Raw genomic sequence first — 23890 nt, 5'->3', positions numbered from 1 at the left:
AGTCTAGAAAATTCTTGTTTGGCAGCAGTGGTGTTTCTCTGCCTTTTGAAAAGGAGTTAGTATCAGTTGTACAATTCTCAGCTTTCCTTGTGTATGTCTACAGGGTTGCTGTATGTGCCCTGGCTGAAATGAGGCTAATCCCCATGAGAGAGCAGACGTCTTTACCGCTTGTGTCCCAGGGTTACCTATAAGTCTTCAGTAAAGTGGCGGTGCAGGGCTGGATGTGGCTGACACAAGTGAGACAAATCAACCTAAGAACTGAGATGGAATGCAAATAATCCACTGAAAATGATGGATCATATACATGGTCTGTCATAACCACTCCAGAACACATCAGGTCTCTGCTAACGTGACAGCAAGGCAAGACCAGATCCAAAATCTGAATGGAGACAAATACAGACTCTGCAGAATGCCTTCCCAGTGAAAGCAATGGCTATTCATACCTTCCCAAGAGGTTTTTCCCTTCCACACTCTCTGTGGAGCTGCTTCCCAGTTGTTTCAGTCACAGCGAGCTGTTGCTGCTTACCTGTCTGATTCTGACGGAGACATGCGAGGCACAACTGTTCTGGGAGGCCAGTGACATCTGGCAGGACACAGCGGTAAAGAGTAAAGGTGGAAAACTTCAATGTGCTTGTTTTGTATGGATTGTTCAGGGCCCAAGCTGCATTTCACTAGACTGTTTCACTTGGAGCCAAACCGAGTCTAGCTGTACTTTAAGTCTATGTAAACAGTATCTGTTATCAAAACAGGTTCAGATGGTGATCCAGGCATTTTCTGATAATGACATTGCCACAGTAGTTGTCTGCTTCACTTGGTAATAGAACAGATTCCATCTTTTAGGAATATGAGTTTTGATTACCTGTTTATGAAGAGCTTGTAGCTACTTTGTGTCCTCGACCCACTAAGGGTGGGGTCCCATGACCTGTGTGTCTGTGGAACTCTCCCTGAAATGAATAAAGGAAATTTCACAATTGAAGCAATTGCAGCAGCACTCAGCATCAGATCTTGGGACAATTACAACAAGGAGGAAATTTAGACTGGCTACTTCCTCTCATGTGTCCTTGTTTGGGCATGATAAATGGCTAGTTGATAAGGCTAAGTGAATACTACACCAGCAGTATTCCCAGTTCTCTAGTTATTGTTACTTCCTCTTCATAACCCTTCATGCAAATGTAATTTGGAAAATAACTGTGTAGGTACAATGGCTGTTATTTCCATATGTATGGAAGTAATTTTGAAACAGCTTTTGCTCTTCAGAAATTACCCCTAGTATTCTTTGTTCTTGTATTTCCAGGCATAAAATTAGGTGGAAAAAGCCATGAAACTTCTCTGGCTTAATCAAAGTAGGATATAAAATCACTGAAATGAAAACTTTGTAAATATTCCACCAGTTATTTGCTACATTAAATATATTATGAATGTTTTTACATCATAAAAATCTGGTGGGAATATAGGATGGTTTATGAGTCTTTAGCAAATAAGATTTGTATAATTTTTCACCTTCAGTCATCTCTGCTGCTATGGAAAGGATAGGCAGTGCTTTGTCCAAATAGATGAAAGTTGAAATTTATAGGTAGAACCAGAAAGGGTTATGCAAGTCGTAGTTCCATGAACAATTCTTCTAGCAGCAGAGATGTTTTAAATCCTTTAGGGAAGGGTGGGAATGTTAAATTTTTCTTCACTTGAATCATTTCATTGATCTTATTTAAGGAATTGCATATCAAACTATTACATTGGCAGAATGATAGAGATGATAAGATGAGCTAAGTGGAAGTAATCATTTAGGTCAGCTTTTTCTCTGTATAAAACGTGCATGAACTACACTCTGAGACCTCACTCTGAATTCCAACATGAAAACATGACTTTGAATTCTAGTATACCAATCACCAGTTGCAATTTTAAAAACTACAAAATCTACAGTCACATTGCTAAAATATGGATAAACATGTTTTTTCAAGCTGCAGATGGTAGTGACAAAATGTGAGATTTGACATAAGCCAAATACTCAGGGCTAGTTACCAAAGTTGAGGTTCAGTCCTATGTCCTGAAACTACGTGCTTTTTAATGAGAAAGCCTTGCAAAATTCTCTGCTTTCATTATAGGTTTCACATAATTGTATAAATATACTTTCACAAGAATATAAAATTCCCTTAGTTTTTCTGTCTCAGCTGTTATGGCAGTGGGACAATTTGGCTAGTTTCAGTGGCCAGATTGCTGTGCTTTGATCACAAATCCAACACGTTCCTGATGTTTAAGTAACATGTGGCCCTCAAAGAAGTTGATCCTGTAGATGATTAACTTATTATATGTTAAATGAGCTTCTAAATTACAGTCTGGATAGAGATATTGATCTCCCTTGATAATGGTGCTCTACTAGATGGTAATATTTCTTTACAGAAAATAATGCATTTTTCTAATACATCATCTCATGAAAGAATGTCTGCAGCAAACAAGCTCTCATATTCCGTGTTTTGTCCTGTATTTTTAGTTTTTCTTACAAAATCCTGGGTGCGAACAGTTACCAATGTTTCAGTGGAGATGGCAACACAAACAAATGCACTGGAATGAGCCTCTGTCAAGTTTATGACCAATTTCTTTTTTTAAAAGGACTTACAAAACAAACTCCTGAGTTTACTTTCACTGTGTGCCACTAGGTATGTGAATGACACATATGCGTCACACAGGGAGCAGCTGCAGTCATGTTTTTATTGCTGCTGATATTGATTGCAATTCTAGAGCTACAGAAAAATGCCTTTCAGGAGGAGAGTATCAACAGCAGTTATATGAGTAACCTCATCTTCCTCATCATTGGGGCTAAGGGCTTGGGGCTGAGAAGCTATTACATGGGTTTTCATTTCTTTCCCAGGATTTTTTTGCTTTCTCTCTATGAATTATCTCCTAGCAGTTTTTTGATAATGCAGCGGGCACCCAGTTTTTTTGCCATCTTTCCTAGGGAAATTAGTCCCTTGAGATCATGCTCTATGCCTTTTATTTTTGCCTAGTAAATTTTAAACCTTTCAAATTTGGAAGATTGTGGGTAATATGTTCCTACAAATTTCATGACAATCAGCAGCTGGATATTATAAACCCAAATTAATGCTCCCTAGTGAAAAAAGCAAGGACTACTCAGCAATTTTCTGTTATTTATGGCATCGATGAACTAACCAGTTGGTGTGCATACCTTGTTGCATCATAACTGATGTAGTGAATGCTAGAGTTATTGCCTTAGGGAAGAAATTTCTGGGATAAAAAACCCACACGTGCTTACAGAGCACATCTGAATCCATGCCACAGGAGGACCTAGTACTTCATTTCTCATGGAGGCTCATAAAGGCAGGAAGTAAACTCTGAGGTAGAGAAGTAAACTTCCACCTCTGGGTCTGGAAGCTCAGAAGTGCCCCAGGCAGGATGGAAAAAAAGCTCGAAAGCAGATGGGAGGGTAGGTAACTGTGGAATGGAGAATAGAAATGGGCAGGAGTCTGAAAATGGGGACCTGGCATGCTAAGCTTGGTTTTTTAGGAGATGCTGATGACAGTTGGCAACAGGAACTTTTTGCTCTTGGGTAGTGTGAATGTCCTGTCTAGGTGTCCCTAGTTCAGATTCCAACTTAAACGTAAAGATACACATCCACAGTACTACTTCCCTTCCTGCTGAATTCCCTTCTTTGCTTGATAGTATCCCCCTACACTGTGATTTAAGTGGCTTGGGAAGGACCCTGACTGGTGTCTACCAGAGTATCTTCACTGAATGGATCCTCTCCCAGTTTCTTTCATGCTGTTCCTGCTATAAAAGGATTGAAAGTGGAGCTAAAATTCCAACTCTGGTATCTCCAAAGTAAATCAGAAGAGCAGCATTGCAATCTGGCATTTAGCACAACAAAAACAACAGGCTGAGCAGGAAATACACAATGGCTTTAGGACAAAAACGAAACAGTTTGTTGTTTGGTTGGTTTTTTCCTCTAGATTTCAGAATTAGTCCCTTTGTTTTTGAATGGGCTTGAAGAAATATTAATCCCCACCATTTGAGTCTTAGGTATTATTCATAGATTCAACTGATTTCAGTGCTGCCATCTTGACATTGCCCCTCATATGCATTTGTGGGGTAACTCCACCATTCTCATCTGCTTCAAGACCCCACATGCCAGAAACATGCTGTCAGGCTTTGTCTATGATCTGCTGAACAGCTTCACCTGGTAAAGGGGGCATAAAGCAAGAAAGAGGTGATGGTGCTGCACAGTAACCAGGGAATATATAGCTTTACAGTAGGACACATATAAAAAGGAATCCAATATAAAAGGATCTTTCTTCTCTGCAGCGTAGCACAAATATACCTCCCTAGTCACGCAACTACAAGTGCATGGGAGTACCTATCACCTGACCATACATGAGTAGTGTCACATTTCAGGGGACAAAGAGATGAGTACATAATTCATAAACACAATCTTTCAGGAAAATCTTACCTCTCCTATGTCCTCGGTTAGACAGTATCAAAGACGTACTTTCAGAAATACTATTAGAGTCACTGTAGTCCACAGAGAGTTGTCTGTAATCTTCTGTTGACCGACTATAATTCATTACTCTGGACCCTTTGTCTGGAAAGAGAAAGACAATATGGTGAATCATATAAATTATAAATCATTGTCTCTTTATGATAATGTAAATAACATTTGGCTCAACTAATTTTTATATAGTCCATGTCTGTCTGTCTTCTAACCCTGATTTCAGTTCCTTAAGGACCAAGCAAAGCTTGGCAAGTTCATTCTGTTACTTTCATAATTTTATTCTGACCCAAAACAGTTCTCATATTTCTCCTCAACCATTCCAAATAAAACAAATCTAATATATTAGTTCTATTCTACATGTTTAACTGAAAGGTGGCAAAGTGCAGATAACCTGCAAAGTTCTCCTTCCTTATATTCTGAGGCCCAAAAACTTTAGCTATAAAGTATTCTTTCTGTGTGCAGGACAGACAGTGCCCAGACACAATCTACTACCAGAGCTGGCTGCAGAAATTCCATTAAGGGGTCATCCTAAGTCATTAGGAAGTACAGATTTCTGTTGCACCCCAAGTTTACTTCGGCTGCATTGTCTCTTTTCCAGAATCTCTGATGATGATGATTTTTAATTAAAAAAAAAAAAAAAAGAAAGAAATGGAATGCTGCCTTGAAAAGCGTGGCTCACACGTTCTCAATGTAGTTGACATCCTGATTCACTGAAGTCCTTCAGCAAGTGTAAGCCACATGACCTGAATCCGTAGAAAACACAGAGATCACCCCAGATACCTAATCACTAGAACCAATAGAAGGGAAATGGCAGGAATTTGTGGCTAATAGGGGGTTGAAGATGGGAACATCCCTTTTGGCAGCAGCAGAGTTTTCACCAGCTTATGCAAGTGTGAATCTATAAGCTCAGTTTCTGAATGAGTGAGTGAGCCGATATGATTTGAGGGATGGTTTGTATGTTTTCAAAAGAATCTCCTTTTCCTATGACTAATAATACTTAACAGAAATGTTCCACAGGTATTTAAGCATGTGTTTAATTCTAGCTGAAGTTAATGGAACATATATGTGATTTGCTGCATTGGAATTAGATTGTTCGTATGCCTAATGTTGAGCATATAAAAAAAAAGCCTGCGTGGCTTGGACCAACCTTATCCTTGCCTCAAAATCAGAGATTTCTGTTGAAGTGAACAGTACAATATCGAGACTAGAAAAAAGAACTATCTGAACCTGAGTCCACATTTAGTTACAGTTAGAGAATTACTCTGAGGGGTAATAAATTCTTGGTCTTAGTCAAATGAAATGTGAAATTAGTATATGCTGGTTTGTTTATATAGTGAGCAGGATTTGGCCTTGCGTCTTGAAATCAATCCAGCAATCGATGTGTGCATTTATAAAACATCTTTTGAATAGAAAAACAGAACTAAAATCAAAAAGAAACCACAAGTCTTTGCATGGGTAATCAAATAGGAAGGACGAATATATATTCCTTAACAGGATACCTTCAGAGAATCCCACTCTTCAAAAATACACTGGCGTATACAAAGTACAAATGCAGTTTTGAAAGTACTTTTTTTTTACATGCACAGGATTTATGGAAAGTGTTTTAAGAGTCAAATCTGTGCAAGCTGATTTGTTATCACCGCTTCACAGCCCTCAGACTACTGTCCTTTGAGGAAATAAGGAACAGAAATCTTGCCAACTTGCCTCAGAGTCTTTCCATTATGAAGTAATTTATATGTAAAGCAATAAATATTCTAACCAACACTACATGTAATCACTACAGCATGAAATTAAACAATTCACCTAGCTTGAGGAAGACTCAGAAAAGGCTGGATGTATCCTTATTAGACAGTTTAGATTATAAAACTTTTTTTTTTACCTTGGTGAAAATTCATCTGGGAAGACAGTGGCGAGGTGTCCGGTATTTTCTCATGCAGTCTTTTCCTTATCACATGACTTCTGTTAAGCTGAGAGGCTGTGCTCTCTTCAGTGACCACCCGCTCTACCTAGAAGACAGTAGTACTGCAAGTCAATGTCATATGATATGTGGACTTCAGACTCTCATACTGAAGTGATCCTTGCCCTCTGCTTGTCAGAGGCTGCTGATTTGCTTGGTATAAGCAACTTCATCTTCTCAGATTAACACAAAGCAGGATTGAGTTTTGATGGCTTCATGCTCTCACACTAGCTGTGTTCAAGAGGGGGCACCCTCTGTTACAGTGGGAAATAAATAGAGTAATAGAGAGTGGAATGGGAAAGGCCATCTCAGAATGTTAATGAATACTGATTGAGAACAGAAAAAAATATTTGTGGTGTGTTTTCTTCCAGTTTCATTCAGCTTGTCAACATAAAATGTTTGTTGATATTTTGAATCTTGAAAAAAGACTCAAGTGCTCATTTATTAAAGACTTCACATGGTCAGGCTTGCTTGCACAGCAAATATTGAGTTCCACTCAAGGACAATGAATGAAATTCTCAGTATGATGCAAAGGAAGTCTGAAACCAGAGTGGCAATGGGGAAATCTTTTCTCTTGTGTAAAGTCCATTCCTTTGGCCAATATGAAGTCTTTGTAAGAGTTATGATTGCTTCAGTATTAACCAAAGAAATGAAGATACTGTAAGTGCAAAGGCTGGATTTGTATAATTTCCCAGGAGTGTAAAAGTGGTGTGAGAGATGGCTTCATTGCCTCATTTGCTTGTACACATGCCCACTCAATTTCCTGCTCGGAAGTCTAGAACCAAATCTCACTTGCTTAATTCATACAAGCATTCATTTCAGGCAATTGCTCACCTGAATCCCATGTTGCTGCTCACCTCTCTCACCAAAGAAAAGGAAATGATTAGAGTATAAGAGTAGTACCTACCTCACTGACACTTCCCACAGCAAACTGGACCATTTTCTTTATGTAGGCTTTTGCTGGTAAGGAAGCATATTCCCTCTGATGTGCCTCACATGCTTCCAGGATTGATTCAGGAGAAAGTCTTTTATGTGGCAGATCTTCACATAGTGTCAGCAAGAGCATGTGTAGTTGGTCACTCAGCTGGAGGAACTGAGTCAAAATAGAGGTACTGTTAAATGACATCTCCCAGTGGTCTGAAATCCTGTGTAAACTGGAACCAGGAATTTCTGTAAGCCTTTCACCCTGGGTGAGAAATGGGCACTGAATTCCTTTAGACTTTGGGAAAATTCTGGATAGGCAGCATAATAGCACTAAATGGAGCCTCTAATGGGATCCAGGAGAGCCTTGGAGGGAACTGGCATCTACAAGGAGGGTCATCAGCCTGTATAGGGGCTTCACAGCTCGGTCTGCTCCACAGCTTTGCTAATTAGACTGTGAATCTTAAAGATTCGTGCAAGTAAGACATGTGGCAGCATTAGCTTCAAAAAGGTAAGGAGTTATACCAGCCAAAACTGTTGCCATAGAGACCAGATACTTAAAATTTTAGAGTCATTTAGCTTGTAGAGCCTTTTCACTTAGACCATGTATACACATGAAAGGGAGGTTAAATCTACTAAAAGTTTGTGCTCTCCAAATCAACAACATGCAATCAAAGGCATGGATATAGAAATGAAGCAAAATATGTGCTACAAATCTTTGAAAATATTCTGGGTAAGCAAGAAATGCAAAATTTCAACTACCAGTGATGCTGGTAGAATTTGCTCAGAAATAAGGAGAATTATTTAGTTTTATTCCAGCATCTCATTCTTTGAAAAAGCACATAAATGTGCACAGCACTACAATCATGCTGTGATTATGTTTTGCTTTTAGCCCTTCCTGTCTTAGAATCATAGAATCATTTAGGTTGGAAAAGACCTTTAAGATCATCGAGTCCAACCATAAACCTAACAAAGCCAAGTCCACCACTAAACCATGTCCCTAAGTGTCACATCTACACGTCTTTTAAATACCTCCAGGGATAATGACCTGATAACTTCCCTGGGCAGCCTGTTGCTTATTACAGTCTTAGAATAAATAATCTTCCCTCTTAAAAGCAAGGTACAATTCATATTAATGGGAACAGTTCTGATTTTTGAAGAAAAGGAAAAAAAAAAGTGAAGATGAGACCTAACTCAATTCCTGATTTGGATGAACTGCTATTTTTTGTGAAGTCTGGACCTTAACTAAAGCTTTCCAAATCTTTCCAGTGGTCCAAAACATAAATTCCCTCTACTGAGACTTCAGATTATGCCTCTCAATCTTTGAACCTACCAATATAAGACAGAATAAAAGAAAACAAGAACGTTTTTGTTACTGGCCTGGTTTGGAGGAACCTGGTAGTCTGCTGACCAGTACAGGGTCATTCCTAAGGAATACACCAACATCTGTCAAAACAGAAAAGGAAACCCTTTATGAAATCAACATTAAATACAGAAAAGCCTCATACTAGAGACACCATCTTTTTGTGTCTTTAGTCATAAAAGGGTGGAAGCCAAACAGATATTTTTTTAAAAAACAGACTAGAGGAAACATGTATAAAAGTACAACAGTGACTCTTGGCTTATGGGACTAGAAAGCATGCAATGAGTGTTGTTCAGTTTGAGGGGCCAAGCCAGGCTGCCCTCTATCCAATGACACCATGAGTAGGAAAAGAAATTTGAACTCCTTTCTTAGTTTTGGTTGGCAATTAAAGCTCTCCCCTACCTGTGGGACTGACTAGCAGTCATGTTCAGAAGAGTAAGTACTGGAGTAAGGGCCATCTATTCCAAAGCTTCATGTTTCTGCATAGCATCTAAGTGATCAGTTATGTGGGAGTCTGAAATTACGGTGTTCTGCCTGAGGGAAGTGTGCACTGATGTGGTCCTAGTGGTATTTAAAATTTTTGAGTAACTGAGTGCTGTAACTTACTGTCCTGCCAGAGACACTCATTTGGCAGGGAGAAGAAAAGTAAATTGTTAACAAAGTTGAACATATTTCTGACTTCCTGGGAGTGCTTCCACTCTCCGATTGTATAGAAATTGCAGTCCTGCTGCTTCTGGTATTACAGTTACCATTTCTGGTCAATCATGTTCATAGAAATATTCTTCTGTTCTGTGGGCCTTTACAAATAATACTTTTCTGCAGACCTTGAGGACTGATGTTCAAAATTGATTTTGATGTTGACATGCATGCTAATCTAATGGTGAGCTGCAAGATACATCTAAATCTTTCTAACTGTAGCCTAATTTGTTTAGTGTTATTACAGATGGAGTTTGACAGTAGATACCTGGTATGCTGCATTAAAATCCACAAGCTTGTCTTCATGAGATACTGTCAAGATTTATTTTGTAGTATGCCTCACCTTTGTTAGTCCAATGTGCTGGTTTTTACTTTGTCTGTGGAGCAATTCTGGTGCACTGAAGGGAACAGCTTCCATCTGAGATGCATTGTTTTGGAAGGACAAATTTCCTTCAGCAGACAGTAGTACTGACCATGGACAAATCACACAGACAGCAGAGTCTGAAAAATGTTGAAGATAATGGAGTTCTTAGTGTTGAATTCACTGCGCTCAGAAAATCATATTGCTGGCATCTCACCTGCATAGCCAAACTCATCACTGAATTTTCCTGGAGATGTACCCAGAAGTCAGTGGAATCATGTTCATTTTTGCCTGGCTGATTTCGTCAGCTGGAATTCAGTGATGGTTAAGGACTTGATTTCTCTCTCACATCATTTCACACATGTAAACAATATATTGATTTCAGTGGATTTCTGAAGCCTAAGGAAAGGCAGAATTACATCCTATGTGCAGATTCTGACTTTTTGGTAGATCTTTTTATGCAAAACACAGGAAAATATGAGAAGAATAGAACGCTCCTTCCAATACAGCATGAATACTTTGAAGCCAGCATTTGCAAAAGACTTCCACTAAGTTAACTTCCACTAAGTTTCATGACCATGGTACAAAACTCTTCTCTGTGGTGATATTTTTTTGTTGTGTACTGCTTATAGGCAGTCAGCTCTGAATTTTAGTAACCTCTCTTTCCATGTATTGTGTCTAGCAAAGCCAAGTTACTTTGCCAGAAAGTCAGTGTCAGGAGTAAGTAACTTTTTATTGCCATTGTATAGATGAAAAAACTGATGCAGAGCCCGGCTTTGATGACTATACCGTGTCAGTCAACAGAAGCTGAGGTACCAGTAGAAACAAACTTCCCAAATCCCAATGCTATAGCCTACTAAGCTTTTCTTTAAGTGGAAACATCATTTCCAACTAACCTGAACTTTGGGATTTTTTTTACCAGAATGCAAATATGAAAACTATCCAAACTAAACCTTAGACTAGATTCTACCAGTAATGTGAACAGCCATGATATTTTAGCATTATTGACATTCAATCTTTCTGTCTGTGTGTCAGTTGTGTTAAAAGAGAGGGAATATTTCAAATAAAAGTGTTTTCAAATTATAAACGTAGACTCCTAAACCTGACAAGGTTCTGAGGACACTAATAGGCCTTAATGGCTCTGACCAGCCTCACTTGGGACCTATCCCCATCCCCTGCCCATAGTCCGGTTAAGCTCAGCCTGGGGCCTTGAGCCCCTGCCTGAGGCATGGTGTGGGAAGGTCTGTCTCCAGCTCAGCCACAGCCATGCCTTGCCTGACCGTGGACCTCATTCATCCTGACCCACAGACTGACTTGCCAGCCCGACCTCAGACTTGCCTTCTCACTGTGGGCTTGCCTGGTGATCACTGGGCTATCTGACCCTGGTTGCCCACACCAGACCTGATCCCGACTCAGCTTCCCAGCTTCACCTGCCTTGTTACCACAAACACGTGTGGTGGTCTGGATTCTCAGTTGTCAATCCCAGCCCTGCCCTGCTTGCCTTCTTTGGGTACTGTGGGATAGGGCCCTGGCTGGCACAGCCCCTGCCCTGCCATCCTTGCAACCATGCTTGGGTCTGGGCTCCCTGTCCCTTAGGGAACAGCTTGCCCTTGCTATTTCCTGAGAAATATCTATTTGAAGATGTCTCAGTAATGGACTGGATCTTCTTGTAAAGGGCTGAGTACTCTCAAAAAATGTCACTGCAGAGATCCACTGAGGTCAGTCCCAGTGGTCTGAAGGAGGAGTGGAAGCATGAGGCTGTGCAGTCTTCTGCAAATACTGTGCACTTGCATGCATACGTTAAGTGAATTTGACCAAGTGACTTTATTAAAATATTCATTAAAAAAGCATGATAATAAAAAGCATCTAAGATAGATCTGTTTACTTTAGAAAGAGGAAAAGCTGCATTAACTATGGTAATATTTAGTTATAGGGTTCCTGGAAATTCAGGTAATTCAAAAAAAAATTTTAAAAGTTGGCTGTTGAACCACTCTCTTCAGTCTAGACTGTGAGAACACAGACCATTCAGATCTCCATAGGAAAAGAGCTCAGAAACATGCCCTAAATGCTTTGGTATTTTAGCATTTAAAAATTATGTTTTAAAAAATGGCTACTTAGTTCTTATGCACGGTGACCTTTACATCAGGAAAATGCATGGAAAAAAAGGGTAAATGTTAAGCTGGGAACTCATATATACCTAGGAGGTTTTTATAGCCAGATGACCCAGAGATTCAAGACTTATGGATCACTGGTATTTGCAACAGTTGTGGCATTTACTTCTTTAGAAAATTAAAGGTCTTAAAATCATGAGCTAGCTTTCTCTTTTGCTCCTTCCCCATTTTCTGTTGTATTGTATGCAATTACAACTAACACATGCTGGGAAATTTGTCTGTTTTAGAAACAGCCATCTTATACTTTAGCCTCGATGAAGATTACCTGGCCTTCTTGTAACGTTGGCCAGCCAATGAGTCAGCATACCTGCCTAACCAGTCAGTGCCCAAACATACTGGAAATATTGCTATAGCAAGTGGTCCTGACCATCACCAGGTCTAGCAGGGTTTATTACATCAATCAAGGGGCAGCACAAACACAGCAGTACTAGCCCTCAGAAGATGCTGATTCCAGAAGCAATATAGCTGTAATTAAGAGATGTGGAGCCAGAGATATGTCTTAGTCAACTGGGATGATGCTATGCAGAGGCAGTTCACCTTTGCTGCCCTCCAAGAAACTGGAGCACTAGGGATTCAGCTGCAGAATGAGTCCAACTTTGCATTGGTTCTGGATTTGAGCTCTCTGAAGACATGTTTGACCAGCCTTGCACTTCATCTATAGACCAGCTTATAGAAAATTTTTTTTCTTTTTTCTTTTTTCTTTTTTTTCTTTTTCCTTTTTTTTTTCTTTTTTTCTTTTTTTTTTTTTTTTTTTTTTTTTAACCAAGAGATCAGGAGAGCACAGTGTCAGCTTAGTGTCTGGCACTGAATTAATAATCTGTGATGGACCTGAGCTGAATCTATCCAGGTGGGTATCTCTGTGCTGCACTCCTTTGCACATTCCTACCTGTCTTGTCTGGGCTGTTCTGTCCTCTTGTTACACTAAATAATAGAGAGCTGGTGGTATAGTCAACTTGCTGTAGTGTTCCAGACCATTAAAAACTAGTTGTTAAAAAAAGTTCACCCCTCCAGCTATAGCAGAAGTTACACATCACTTGTTTTCAGTATTTTGTATTTTGATTCTACATGCTCATGAGGTAAGAACACATCTCATCCACTTGCCCCGCAAAAGGAATATCCATTGTCATAAACACTTCTCAAAATGTGACAGGTTGCTCAGCTGTGCTCTCTTGTACAGCTGGCCTGCTTGGCAAGCATTCATTGTGATGACTTGCCTAGCCATTATGATAAGTCACATTATTATCATCAAGGATAAAAGTCTCTTACTAGCTGAATGAGGAGCCATGTGGATTTGCCTGTCCTCCTCTATCAGTCCATGAAGGACATGATCCTAGCTGGCACTGCACTTTCTGCGTATGTATGTTATTCAGACTTCAGGAAGGACTCTTCTGTCCTGTTCCCCTATGTATAGTTGTACTTAGATGAATTAATACCTGATGTATAATTTGGAAAAAAACCCAACTGTGTGAAGATCTCTTATGTAAGCAGAGCAGTCTGCATGTAATTCCAGTAGCTCTGAAAGATTTCACATTTTTATTACAATATGCTGTTATTGCCATTAGTGCTTTAGTGCTCAAAACCAAAAGAAAACCCGAAAAGAGCTAAAATAACTCAAGAATGAATTTCCAACAGTAAGAACTATAAGAAGGTACTTATCACCTCACCTTTGTGAAGGTCCTCCAGAAGCTGCACTGTGGCCAGGTACAAGAGTGCCCATATTTCTTCTTCCTCCAAAGGGCTTCCTTTTGCCCACAGGACCTCGGCCAGTGTCACACAGGAACTGCTCATGCCTGCTGCAACAGAGACCAGATTTTGGACACACTAAAGTAGACTGAATTGCTCAAAGCAAACCATACTGATTACAACTGTACCCATCTCACAGTAAGAAATATTTGGTGAACCACCCTGCTGCTTTGTTCACAAAAGGTAAGTATAGTTCATCCCTATCTAAATCTGAGTAAGAGTAAATAAAGGGGACTGAACTAAGTGACTTCTTTTTGAGCCTTTTTACTCATCACTTGAAACCAATCGCAAGATTCTGTGGAGCAAATAGTTTTTACTCAGGAGATCCTTCATGAATATGTGCTGTTCAGACTTTGTGAGTGGTTATCTGAATGGTGGGGCATTGCTTTTACTGCTTAATTGGATGCTCTTGTCTATAAAAACATGACAGAGTTAACTAAGAGAAAAAGAATGGCAAAGCAAAAGAGATACATTGTAATGTGAAAGGTTTATAAACACAGTCCAACAGAGCACTGGACTTTCATTCATTTCATCATCTGCTCAGCAGATTGATCAGCAAAAGTTTGTAGACTCTCACTGAATTCATTGACAAGAGATTTTCTTGGTCAGATACCTAAGACTCAGAATGTGCAGTTCATCCAAACCAATATAAACTTGTTTTGTATCACTAAACCAAATTAAAACATAATTCCCTCTGTGAGCTGCTGAATAGCAATTTAGTGGCTCCCAGCACACTGTCCTATCAGCCAGGTACATAAGACCTGGTGTACTGAGAAGAATGTTGGACAACACACTCTCCCTGTTTTGTCTCAGCTGCAATGCAGCATCAGATCATTTAGAGAAAGGCATCCTGTTGTGAATCATAATTTAATGTCTTACCTATTGGAAAAGAATTTTCCTAATCCCAGACAACTAGAAACTGAGTTGTGACTTGAAATATGAAGGCTTCTTCTCTTCCAAATGTTTTATCATACTAAATATTGTCGAAGAAGGTTTTGTTCTTCATAAGTGGGTCTGATTTTTCCATTTAATGAGTTTTACATTTCTGTAACTTACTAACGTAGGCAGAGCTGCTCTAGGTCTACACATCTGTAAGGAAAACTGAATCCAAGCTTAAATTTTGCCATAAAATTTTGAACTTAATTTACGCTTTTGCTGTAACTATCCTGTAACAGTGAGCTCCATAGGTTCACTGTATGCTATGTAAATAGGAGCATAATGAGAAAAGTTGGAAGTGATCCATCTATTGCTTTGAGGTTTTGACATTGTCTGTAGACCACCAAGTGAGGACACTAGAGCCTAGGACGCTATTGTCATCAACGCCGTCGTAAAATTACTTACAGCCTGAAAACAGATCTTCCCCCCCAACCATTTCTTCACCCTCTGTACACAGCCCACTTACTGCTACCATTTGCTCTCTCCCTGCAATAGAATTTACTGTGTCTTACAGCTGATTTCTTTGCTAGCCTGCCATTTATTATGCAGTCTTCAAGGGGTCACTGCAAGAGCATGACAACATTCTGCAGGGCCAACTTGTTGCTGATTAATAGACTACTCAGAATTTGATTCATGGGGTCTTGTCCTGGCTCACTAGCTTCCAAACAAGGATATCACAGCATTGGAAGAATGATCCCTTGCTGCAATCACTATGGGATTATGGACCAACCTAGTGACATTTTAAACAGAACCAGAGTCCTAATTTTAGTCTCTAGCTTCAAACGATAGTAAAGCTTCTTAAGAACCTAACCTTAATTAGAAGAGACAGACAAATCTTCTTAATCTAAGCCATCACCATTTCTCTTAATAATAAATTACTGTGATAGCATTTCACTTAACCCTGTGGTACTGGGACTAAGCAATCAATTCATGTCCCTAGAGCTAGAATCTGTGTGGCTTCTCCATATGGGTAATCCACCAACTGTACTTAGTGCTGTTTTATTTGAGACCGTCCTGGGCGAAGGAGCACTTCATCCTCTATTTTAGATAAAAGTGCTTATACCAAGTGATTTCAGTGCTGATATTTCTATCTAACTTAACTTACTTATTCAATAAGTATCAGAGTGCAGGCATTACAGCTTTATAGAGCCAAAGTGAACTCAGCAGTTACATCAAGGCTGCTTAACTTTTGTAGTGAATGTTTTTTCTAAGTGTAAAAGTAATGTCTCAGATCAATACTAAGTATGAATTAAATTAATTCTGCTTGCAATAAAGTGCAAACTTCTTCCAAAAATTATTAGATTGTATGGCCATGGAAATCATAATATCTTTAAAGTGTAATAAATTATTGCATTAATATAATGTAGAGTTAAGCAATGTGTTATTTTACAAGCAAATTGGCAATTGATTTTTAAACACACTCAGAATGCCCTGTAGTTTTGGGCTGTATTTTTGACTTGGTTTTCAAGACCAGCATGATGTGATATTTGACAAAAATATAACTGTGTGAGTGCTTGGGGAAAAAAAACACACTTCATTTCCTTTTATAACCAGGCTATGCTATATATATGATATGAAAGTAAAAGTGATATAAAGATATTGTTATCATTGAAGCACTGCATATATTCATGGTCCCTCAATTTAATAAATTAATAAATTAAGAAATTTAATAAATTCCAAAACCAAACAATTCTGACCTTCAAACAAGCTATAACTGATAAAGCAGATAAATTAGGAGACAAGGAGCAAAAAGCTAACAATAACCTTGCAAAAAGGGACTTGATTGTTCACAGTAACACTACACATCAGGAAATTATGCTAGATCTAGTTGAGCCTGCAGGGAAAAATTAGAGCAGCAGAATATAATCACCCACTTTGGAGTTTGGCCAGGATATAGAGGTTAATGTTTTTGTGCCTGGAAAAAGTAGCAAAGGGCTTTCAGTGCCAATTCATGCTTTGAGGTCAAATACAAATCTTCTGCTGACTTCTATGGAAGAAGGTAGTGCCATCCAAAGAGGCAAATTAGCCTAAAATATCCTCCCCATTCTTATCTTTGCAACACATTCATTCATTACATGGACTGTCTCAAGCCAATAGATTTTCCGATGGAAGAATTTAATCTACTCTTCTCGCATAGATATGAAAGGTACGCTGAGGTGAGGCTAACCCATCATTTTGCCACAAACATCCACCAATTTATCACATTTCTTTCTAAATAATTTTATTCTATTTCAGTAAATTTTGGTTTACTGTATGTGCAAGCTTTCATCCAGTCATTGAAATCTAGGATCAATGAAAGAAATTGAATTGATTATAAAAGCTAATGAACTACAGCTTTGCATCTGAATTTAACACTTAATAGCAATCACACATTAGTAATTTCGTATTCCAGGATCACTTTACGTGCAATTTAGCTTTATTAGATTTAGCAATCTTATTTAGTAAAATATAAGAGAGCAACGTGGCTTTTGTCAACCTTCATCTTTACTTTTGCTGCTTTGTTGACTGTTTAAAGACAACAAAAGAGCTAAAAGCTATTACTTTTGTAGGGAAAATTATCTTCCCTTATTAAATACAGTCATGTGAATTAAACATCGTCAAGAGGAATGGGACATCTGGATTCCTAACTAAATGACAGCCCTTTTCATGCAAGCCTATCAGAGGGAGTTTACTGGGGAGTGGGTTCAGCTGTAGAATCAGTTTCTATAGCATGAGAGTCTTAATCTATTACCTGGATGATGGTGAAAAAACAGATGAAAAAGGGAGATCATAGGACACGGCAGTGAATAAGATGGTGAGGAAGAAATCACACTTAGGTTTTGAAAATATGGAGTCAAGTTTGTTTCTGATCTGCTTTTAAGGGCATGAAGCAAGAACAGATTTGCCCCATTCGTGTATCCTGAAGAACAACTGGAAATGAGAACTTTGGCAAAAAGTTTCTGTATAAATACAACAACAAGAAAGGATTAACCTTGGGTAGGAACCAAGCATTCTGTGAACTGGAAAGGCTGCTGTCAAATCAGAAATGCCTTTCAGTTTTTACTGCCTGGAAGCTGTTGTTGCAGAGGTCTTGTCTGTCTTCTGACTGAACATCCAGTTCTGCTTCATTACTCTATCTGTATATTGCAAAATACCTAGCTGGAAACTTAGCCAGCTTTTAAATTGCTGAAGGGTGTAAACAGATGTAACAGTTGTGTCTGAGAAAGGTGTGTTGCCTATTTATGGTTTGGACATAAATGCCCATCATAGTCCATCTACTACAGGTGACTAATTGATTTTGACATGAGTGAGCCAAAGAGAGACCACATAAGTAGGTCCTCTGACAAATCTGAGAGGTTGCTAACCTCAGCCACTAGCCTCACTAACAGAGTATGAGTGTAGACTTGTACGGACAAGAGGGGGGCTTGGAGTGTGACCTCTTCCATTAGCAGCACTATATCCAGAAAAAGTCATCTACTCACAACAGGATGTGTAAGCTGGTGTAAACCCACTGCACATGAAGACACATGAAGTTGGCTAATACTGATTTTGCTTAATTTAACCACTACGCTGTGTGGAAGCATCTGAATCTCCATCGGTCGCTTTCAAGAGCAACATTAGAGACCAGGAATTGTTTCTTCTAGTGCTGCACTGAAAGACACACCAATAAAACTACACACAAGTGTATAAAAAGATGGCTTTAGCCAACTTTCTCTAGATACAGTTCTTAGCCTTCTATCCTTTTTAGCTGTTGTACTCCAATTTCTTATCTATGTCTAGCAGTGTCTTTTAGGCCTCAGATACTGCCTGATAGTCTAAAAGCACCTCCTGTAAATAAATGACCAAAACCAAGGGGACCCAATCCTGCTTCAGTATAGCCAAAGACAAAACTCCTTGTATTAGTGGCAGCAAGATGAAGTGGGAAACAAAAGACTTTTTGGAAGAAGGGACTTAGCCAGAGGACCTCAGGTGCTATTCTGCAAGATGTCAAGCAATCTGCTTTCAAATCTAAGCTGTTCAAATGCCAGGAAAGATGGGAACTTGAAGTGACATTTTCCTAGGGTGTTGGAGGGCTAATAGACTGATTTTAAGGGCTGAAAAGGGGTCCACAGCAGACAGATTAGCAAGGCAGGCTTGCTAATTCTTAAAGATCTTTTAGAATGAAAAGCAGCTAGAAAAATGCATTTTTAGTCAGGATCCTTTTATGTGACATGAGGTGCTGGGCAATGGGTTAATTAACATACCAAGTAATGCGATCTCTGAATGTGCCCAGGTGAGGACTTTGACCTAGATAAAATCAGTCTGTCTATCCTATCTCTTGATTTTCCTCTGTGGTTCCACCCCTCAAAGATTAATAACTTACAGTAACACGTTGCTTTGAAATGCCCTATGTTTAAGAGTAGGCCAGTGATTAATTTCTATCTTTACATCTTTATGACACAAGAGTTCAGTAACCTTATCAAAAGGGACTGCAAACTCATTGAAGACTAGAAGTAAATTAAAACACAAATAATATCTGACTAAGGGCAAGACAAATGCTTTTTTAATACCAAGTATTTCAAATACCCTAAGAAAAGTTCTTGCAACCTATCTCAAGACTTGCTGTGCAAGTAATCACACTTGGAATACAGAATTAGAGGGATTAGAAATAGGGCCAATACTAACATTTGGATTGAGCTACAGTTTTGAAATCATCAGTGATAATTCCAAAGTAAATTTACAGAATTTATGAACAGTCTGTCCTGAGCCTAGCAGTACGTTGATGTGACATGCCGAAGGCAGAACACTTTCTGTAGTCACAGGTGGAGAAGGAACAGATGCAGATGTCATCAATCTCACTGCCTCTGACTTCCCTGAGTCACGGCGGCAGGGACAGCATTTGGCACGAACCTGAACCAGGGCCAGAATCACCCCTCTGCATTCTGTAGGAGGTGTCTCCAGGAAGATACTGATCTCTTGCACTTAAATATTATATAGTTATAAATGTGAATGTAGAGACATTTTTGAAATTGAAAATTATCATAGTATGCATACAGATTAAATATTTGATGTACAGAATCATTTCTAAATTGAAATAGGAAGATAGGGCTTGTTTTTTATAGAGGCATAAGATCATTGCATAGTACATACTTATTAAACTAACTCTGGGTCTCTACAGACAGTTTGGGATCAGTGAAATAATTCTGTCCCACTCAAGAATGTCTACACTTAAATATTCTTAAATGAACAATTTTCACATGAGGATCACAATCTTTTGTCACTCAAGCCTGCACATTGTTTGCTGCTTTAAAAAAAAAATCCAAACCCTGTAATTTGGAATACTGTGTGGAGATTTTGAGAGGTGTTAGTCTCCAAAATAACTAGGACTAGGTAGTTAGGAGATACTGAAGAAGCACTGAAAGCTGGAACCAAACTGTCTGTCAGTGAGAACCCTAAACCTCTTTTGTTTTGCATCTGACTCATAACAATTCACAAAACTGTAACACGCAATTGGCTAGAGAGAAAAGAAGATGATCACTTCAGTCCGTAATGGTAGCTTTGGATAGGGTCCGACTGCATCTATTCTGTTGATGACAGTTCTGGTTTAATACTTCAGGTTATATTTTGGTTTTGAAGAACAGTACTCTTCCATACACAAATTAAGCTTACCAAAATATAGTATAGAAATTATTTATGAAGGAACGGCAACTAAATATATTGGTTTTCTAGGCACTATTAATGTATAACATTTAAAATTGAAAACCCAAGTAAATTCTCAAAAAATATTGAAACGTATTTAAAATTGAATTACGGGAATGCTGTTGCTATCCTCAAACTAATGGCTGCTACTGATAATCTTAGGGGAAATACAGAAAAAACTGTATTGAAAAGAAATGTAATATAATATCTTAATCATAACTGTATTCATATTTTAGAGAAACAAAAAAAGGAAAGGATCTGGGGAGATTAGATGTCCTCACTGTGTACTTTAGACTTTTTTAAATGTCTAAAACTCTGAGCTTCTTGTATATATAATGCATCTTAGGGCCAATACAGTAACCTTTTAATATATTTAAAGCCAGTTCTTGATACATGCTCTCATTCATGACAACATGTTTTTTTACCTGGAAATATAACCATAATAACTGGATAAAAAGCTGGATAATTAGTAATGACTTTGCTTAAGTAAAACTTACTGTATTTCGATGCTGTTTGTCCATAAAATACCAATAAATTTTAGCTATGTGAAAAGTTGGAAGAGACTGAAAAGAGCACATTTTGGAAAAATCTACTTTAAAATTAATTTAAAGCATAACCTGATTTATTCACATTTATTCCATATACAAATTTTATACTCTGACTCATTGTACACCTGTTTTTATAATTTTGGAGAGGATACACTGTATTCTTCATACCAGAGAGATGAATTTCATTAAGTATGAAATTCAACTCTCTGAAATATGGGGTGGAAATTTATGGGTTTATGATTTGAATAAACACTTAAAATGATATTAAAAACTTCTGTTCAAATAAAGCAGACAGGCGGAGCCAAATCTGTAAACTCTGACAAGTCAATAAGGGAGTTGCCTTGTTGCTAAAGCATGACTTTCCCCTAGAAAGACTATGCAACAGAAATTATAGATGTAATGATACACCCTTCATTAGACAATATTTTTTTCACCCTCTAATGTAAATTTCTTTATTTCCTTTCTAGAAACATGAACTTTATTCAATGGGAGAATTAACCAGACTACTACAAAGTATTCAGCACTCAAGGGGGATAAAATTTCATCGCTGCAGAGAGCCAAATTTCATTGCTAGGAAATTGTAAACTTCTCGTGTGTTGGGCCAGTCTTTAAAAAGTCTAATCTTTGAAGGAGAGAGTTGAAATCTGATTCCTGTACAGCTGCTTATGTGCCTCTGAATTTCATGAGTTGAGTGGTAAGAGTGTTAAAAGATGCAGCTTTATTACAAGAGCTATGGACATTGTTCCTCAAAGACACAAAATGTTACTGATGCCAAAAGAAAATGTAGAAGAATTCAGCATCCTACAGAATCAGACTTACAGGGACAAATTCTGATTTCCTCTTTACTTCAATGGGAACCTACCTGTCAGTTTCAGACGAGAATTTTACACTGTCTGCAGTCAGTTTGCAAATAGATATTCTTTCAGTAGAAATGTATAAAAACATCTCACTGGATAACTGCATTCAAAAGAAAGTGGTGCTATGTTTGTTCTTGCTAAGCTTCTATGCCCTATCACCTCCACCCTGGCTGACGTCAAACCCCAAGGACCTCATAGAATATCTATCTATGATAGAGAGCTACTGCCATTCTTTTCTTTTTTCTTTTTTTTTCACGCACCTTTCATTAAAAGCTCATTCTACAAGAGAGCATAACAGACTGGTGCAAATCTAATGCATTTAATACATAATCTGCATTCTAGTGCTTCAAAGATTGATGCTTCAAAGACATGCTGTCTGCTGCTGCAGTGCCAGAAATAGTAGGACAGTAGAACTTAAGGCCCATAGTAGTATTTCTCTTTTATGTTTATTACTTTATGTCCTTTTTTAGGCATTATGGAATTCTCTGCAATGAGGCAGCCTTGTTCCAGACATAGGAACTGGGAATGAAGAGTCAAATGATGTGCTTATGCTGGGGTTAAAAGGTAGCACCACAACACACGTAAAAGAACGTGAGCAGGCTTTACTTTAGCTTCTTCAGGTGCCAAAGAAAAATCCAGTCCCAAATTAAAGATGAAGAGCTAAGATTTTAGCCTAAACTGTCCAGACTTCCCAAAGTCTCTCCCTAGCTTCTCAAGCAGCTAATTCTACTGTAGCCAATGCTGCTGTGGTTTGCCTATAGTTAATATGTTAAACAGGTACTCTAAAGCTACTTTTTGAAGCCTGAAATGGTCACAGTTATACCTTTGTTTGCAGTAGAGAGATATCCAAAGATTCTGATCTTGATTCTGATGCTGACTGGGTCTATCACCTGAGAAAGTCTCAGTGCCTTCTTTCACCACATTACTGAGGATGATGCGGTTTGCTATCATTAGTGATCCACTTTAAAGCTAAATAGTAAATTATTATTTGTATTCCTCTGGAATTTCCATCTAAAAATTTCTAAATCAGTAGTGTTTACAAAGCATATGCCAAAACTTCCATAAAATAAGGCTACTTTTATTTTAGAAACTGCAAACTGTAATGCAGGGACTGACATAAAGACACATTAGAGAGCAGGAGAGAAGAAATTAGGAAACCAGTTCCTTAATTGAGAGGTTGTAATCACTAGAGACACGTCTTTCTGGTCTTTGCAGTTCAGTGCTGTTTCCTAAATAATAGTACTCAGTATAAATCCACTTAAACATGTTTTCCAGAATCATGTGAACTGTGTTATACAAATGAAGACTTATCCCTGCCATAAGAGCAATTTAGTGCCTTCTATTCCTTTGCCTTCAATAGAAAATAATAGGCTGAGGTACTCTGAATTTTTATCAGTGAAATTCTGTCATAGGTGAACGCTTCTAAGTCCAGAAGAAGACAGGAGGGACTGAGCACTTACATTCTGGACCACAATCTGACCAACTCTATTATCATTTTTTCATACAAGCAAGCAGCCTTCTAATCAGAATTAGCTAATGACTTGAGAGAAATGAAATGACCTTTAATGTAAAAAAACCCAAATGGGTAAATATTAGATACAGCTGTACAAAGCCAAGAAGATGAATGCTTTAGTACTTATTTAATTGATAATGAGATTAAGAGAAATACGTAAGAACCTACCTGTACCAGTTGGACAGAAGCTGCATCCAGAGTAGGCTGAAATTGTCTATATTTTTGCCCAATACTGATTGTTTAGATCATCATAGTTGTAAACACTACATTAAACATATTCAGGACTTGCCTGGACTTCTGTTTCTTGGGTTTTGTCTCTTTCTTTTTCTTTCTTTCCTTCTGTCTTCTCTCTTTCACGGTCTTTTTCTTTCTCTTTCTTCCTTTCTCTCTTTCTACTGCTTTGTTTATATCTCGTAACTAAGCACTGTGTGGTCTGGCAAGTGGCTAAGCAAGTAAACAGTAAGGTTCCTACTCTTGCTTGCAAGCCAAGCCTAGCAGCTCCTGGTTTGAAGTTGAGGGCAACGTCATGTCTGCTGAGGCTGTTTACACTCCTTCCTTTTTTTTTTTCTTTTTTTTTTTCTTTTTTTTTTCTTTTTTTTTTTTTTTTATGGTGGTAGTTCACCCACCAGGTAATAAATAAAAGTCAGCTTTTAGGAAGTGGCTCA

General features: G+C 38.4%; 2 protein-coding genes across 4 annotated transcripts in view; both read right to left on the bottom strand.

Moving 5' to 3' along the window:
• Nucleotides 1-7545, bottom strand: part of LOC104633462 (tyrosine-protein phosphatase non-receptor type 20) — a 61985-nt gene extending 54440 nt beyond the window's left edge. For all 3 annotated transcript variants that reach the window (XM_075758358.1, XM_075758359.1, XM_075758360.1), the window contains exons 1-4: nt 7366-7545; nt 6381-6507; nt 4460-4591; nt 860-944 (exon numbers count right to left, since the gene is read on the bottom strand). In XM_075758358.1, the coding sequence (XP_075614473.1) occupies nt 860-944; nt 4460-4591; nt 6381-6507; nt 7366-7524 (503 nt within the window). In that variant the 5' untranslated portion in view covers nt 7525-7545. The remainder of the gene's footprint in view (nt 1-859; nt 945-4459; nt 4592-6380; nt 6508-7365) is intronic.
• A 1125-nt stretch (nt 7546-8670) lies between these two features.
• On the bottom strand, nt 8671-23510 carry LOC142602558 (FERM and PDZ domain-containing protein 2-like). Its single transcript, XM_075757808.1, has 5 exons — nt 23394-23510; nt 13635-13763; nt 9782-9939; nt 8756-8825; nt 8671-8708 (listed from the first exon to the last, which is right to left on the bottom strand). The coding sequence occupies exons 2-5, from the start codon at nt 13756-13758 to the stop codon at nt 8671-8673; spliced, it is 390 nt and encodes a 129-aa protein (XP_075613923.1). The 5' UTR covers nt 13759-13763; nt 23394-23510.
• Nucleotides 23511-23890: the final 380 nt, after the last annotated feature.

Source organism: Balearica regulorum, chromosome 7 (genome assembly GCF_011004875.1).
Source record: "Balearica regulorum gibbericeps isolate bBalReg1 chromosome 7, bBalReg1.pri, whole genome shotgun sequence".
In the NCBI taxonomy this organism is placed as follows: Eukaryota; Metazoa; Chordata; class Aves; order Gruiformes; family Gruidae; genus Balearica; species Balearica regulorum.
The sequence above is the reverse complement of the archived record's forward strand: the minus strand, read 5'-3'. Positions and strand labels throughout refer to the sequence as shown.

Coding starts and splice junctions, on each gene's coding strand:
- LOC142602558 (XM_075757808.1), bottom strand. CDS start 13,758: ATGAGCAGTTCCTGTGTGACACTGGCCGAGGTCCTGTGGGCAAAAGGA. Junction 9,940..13,634: donor TCTGGAGGACCTTCACAAAG/GTGAGGTGATAA, acceptor AACATTTTTCAG/ACTCTGCTGTCTGTGTGATT. Junction 8,709..8,755: donor GGTTCCTCCAAACCAGGCCA/GTAACAAAAACG, acceptor TTATATTGGTAG/GTTCAAAGATTGAGAGGCAT.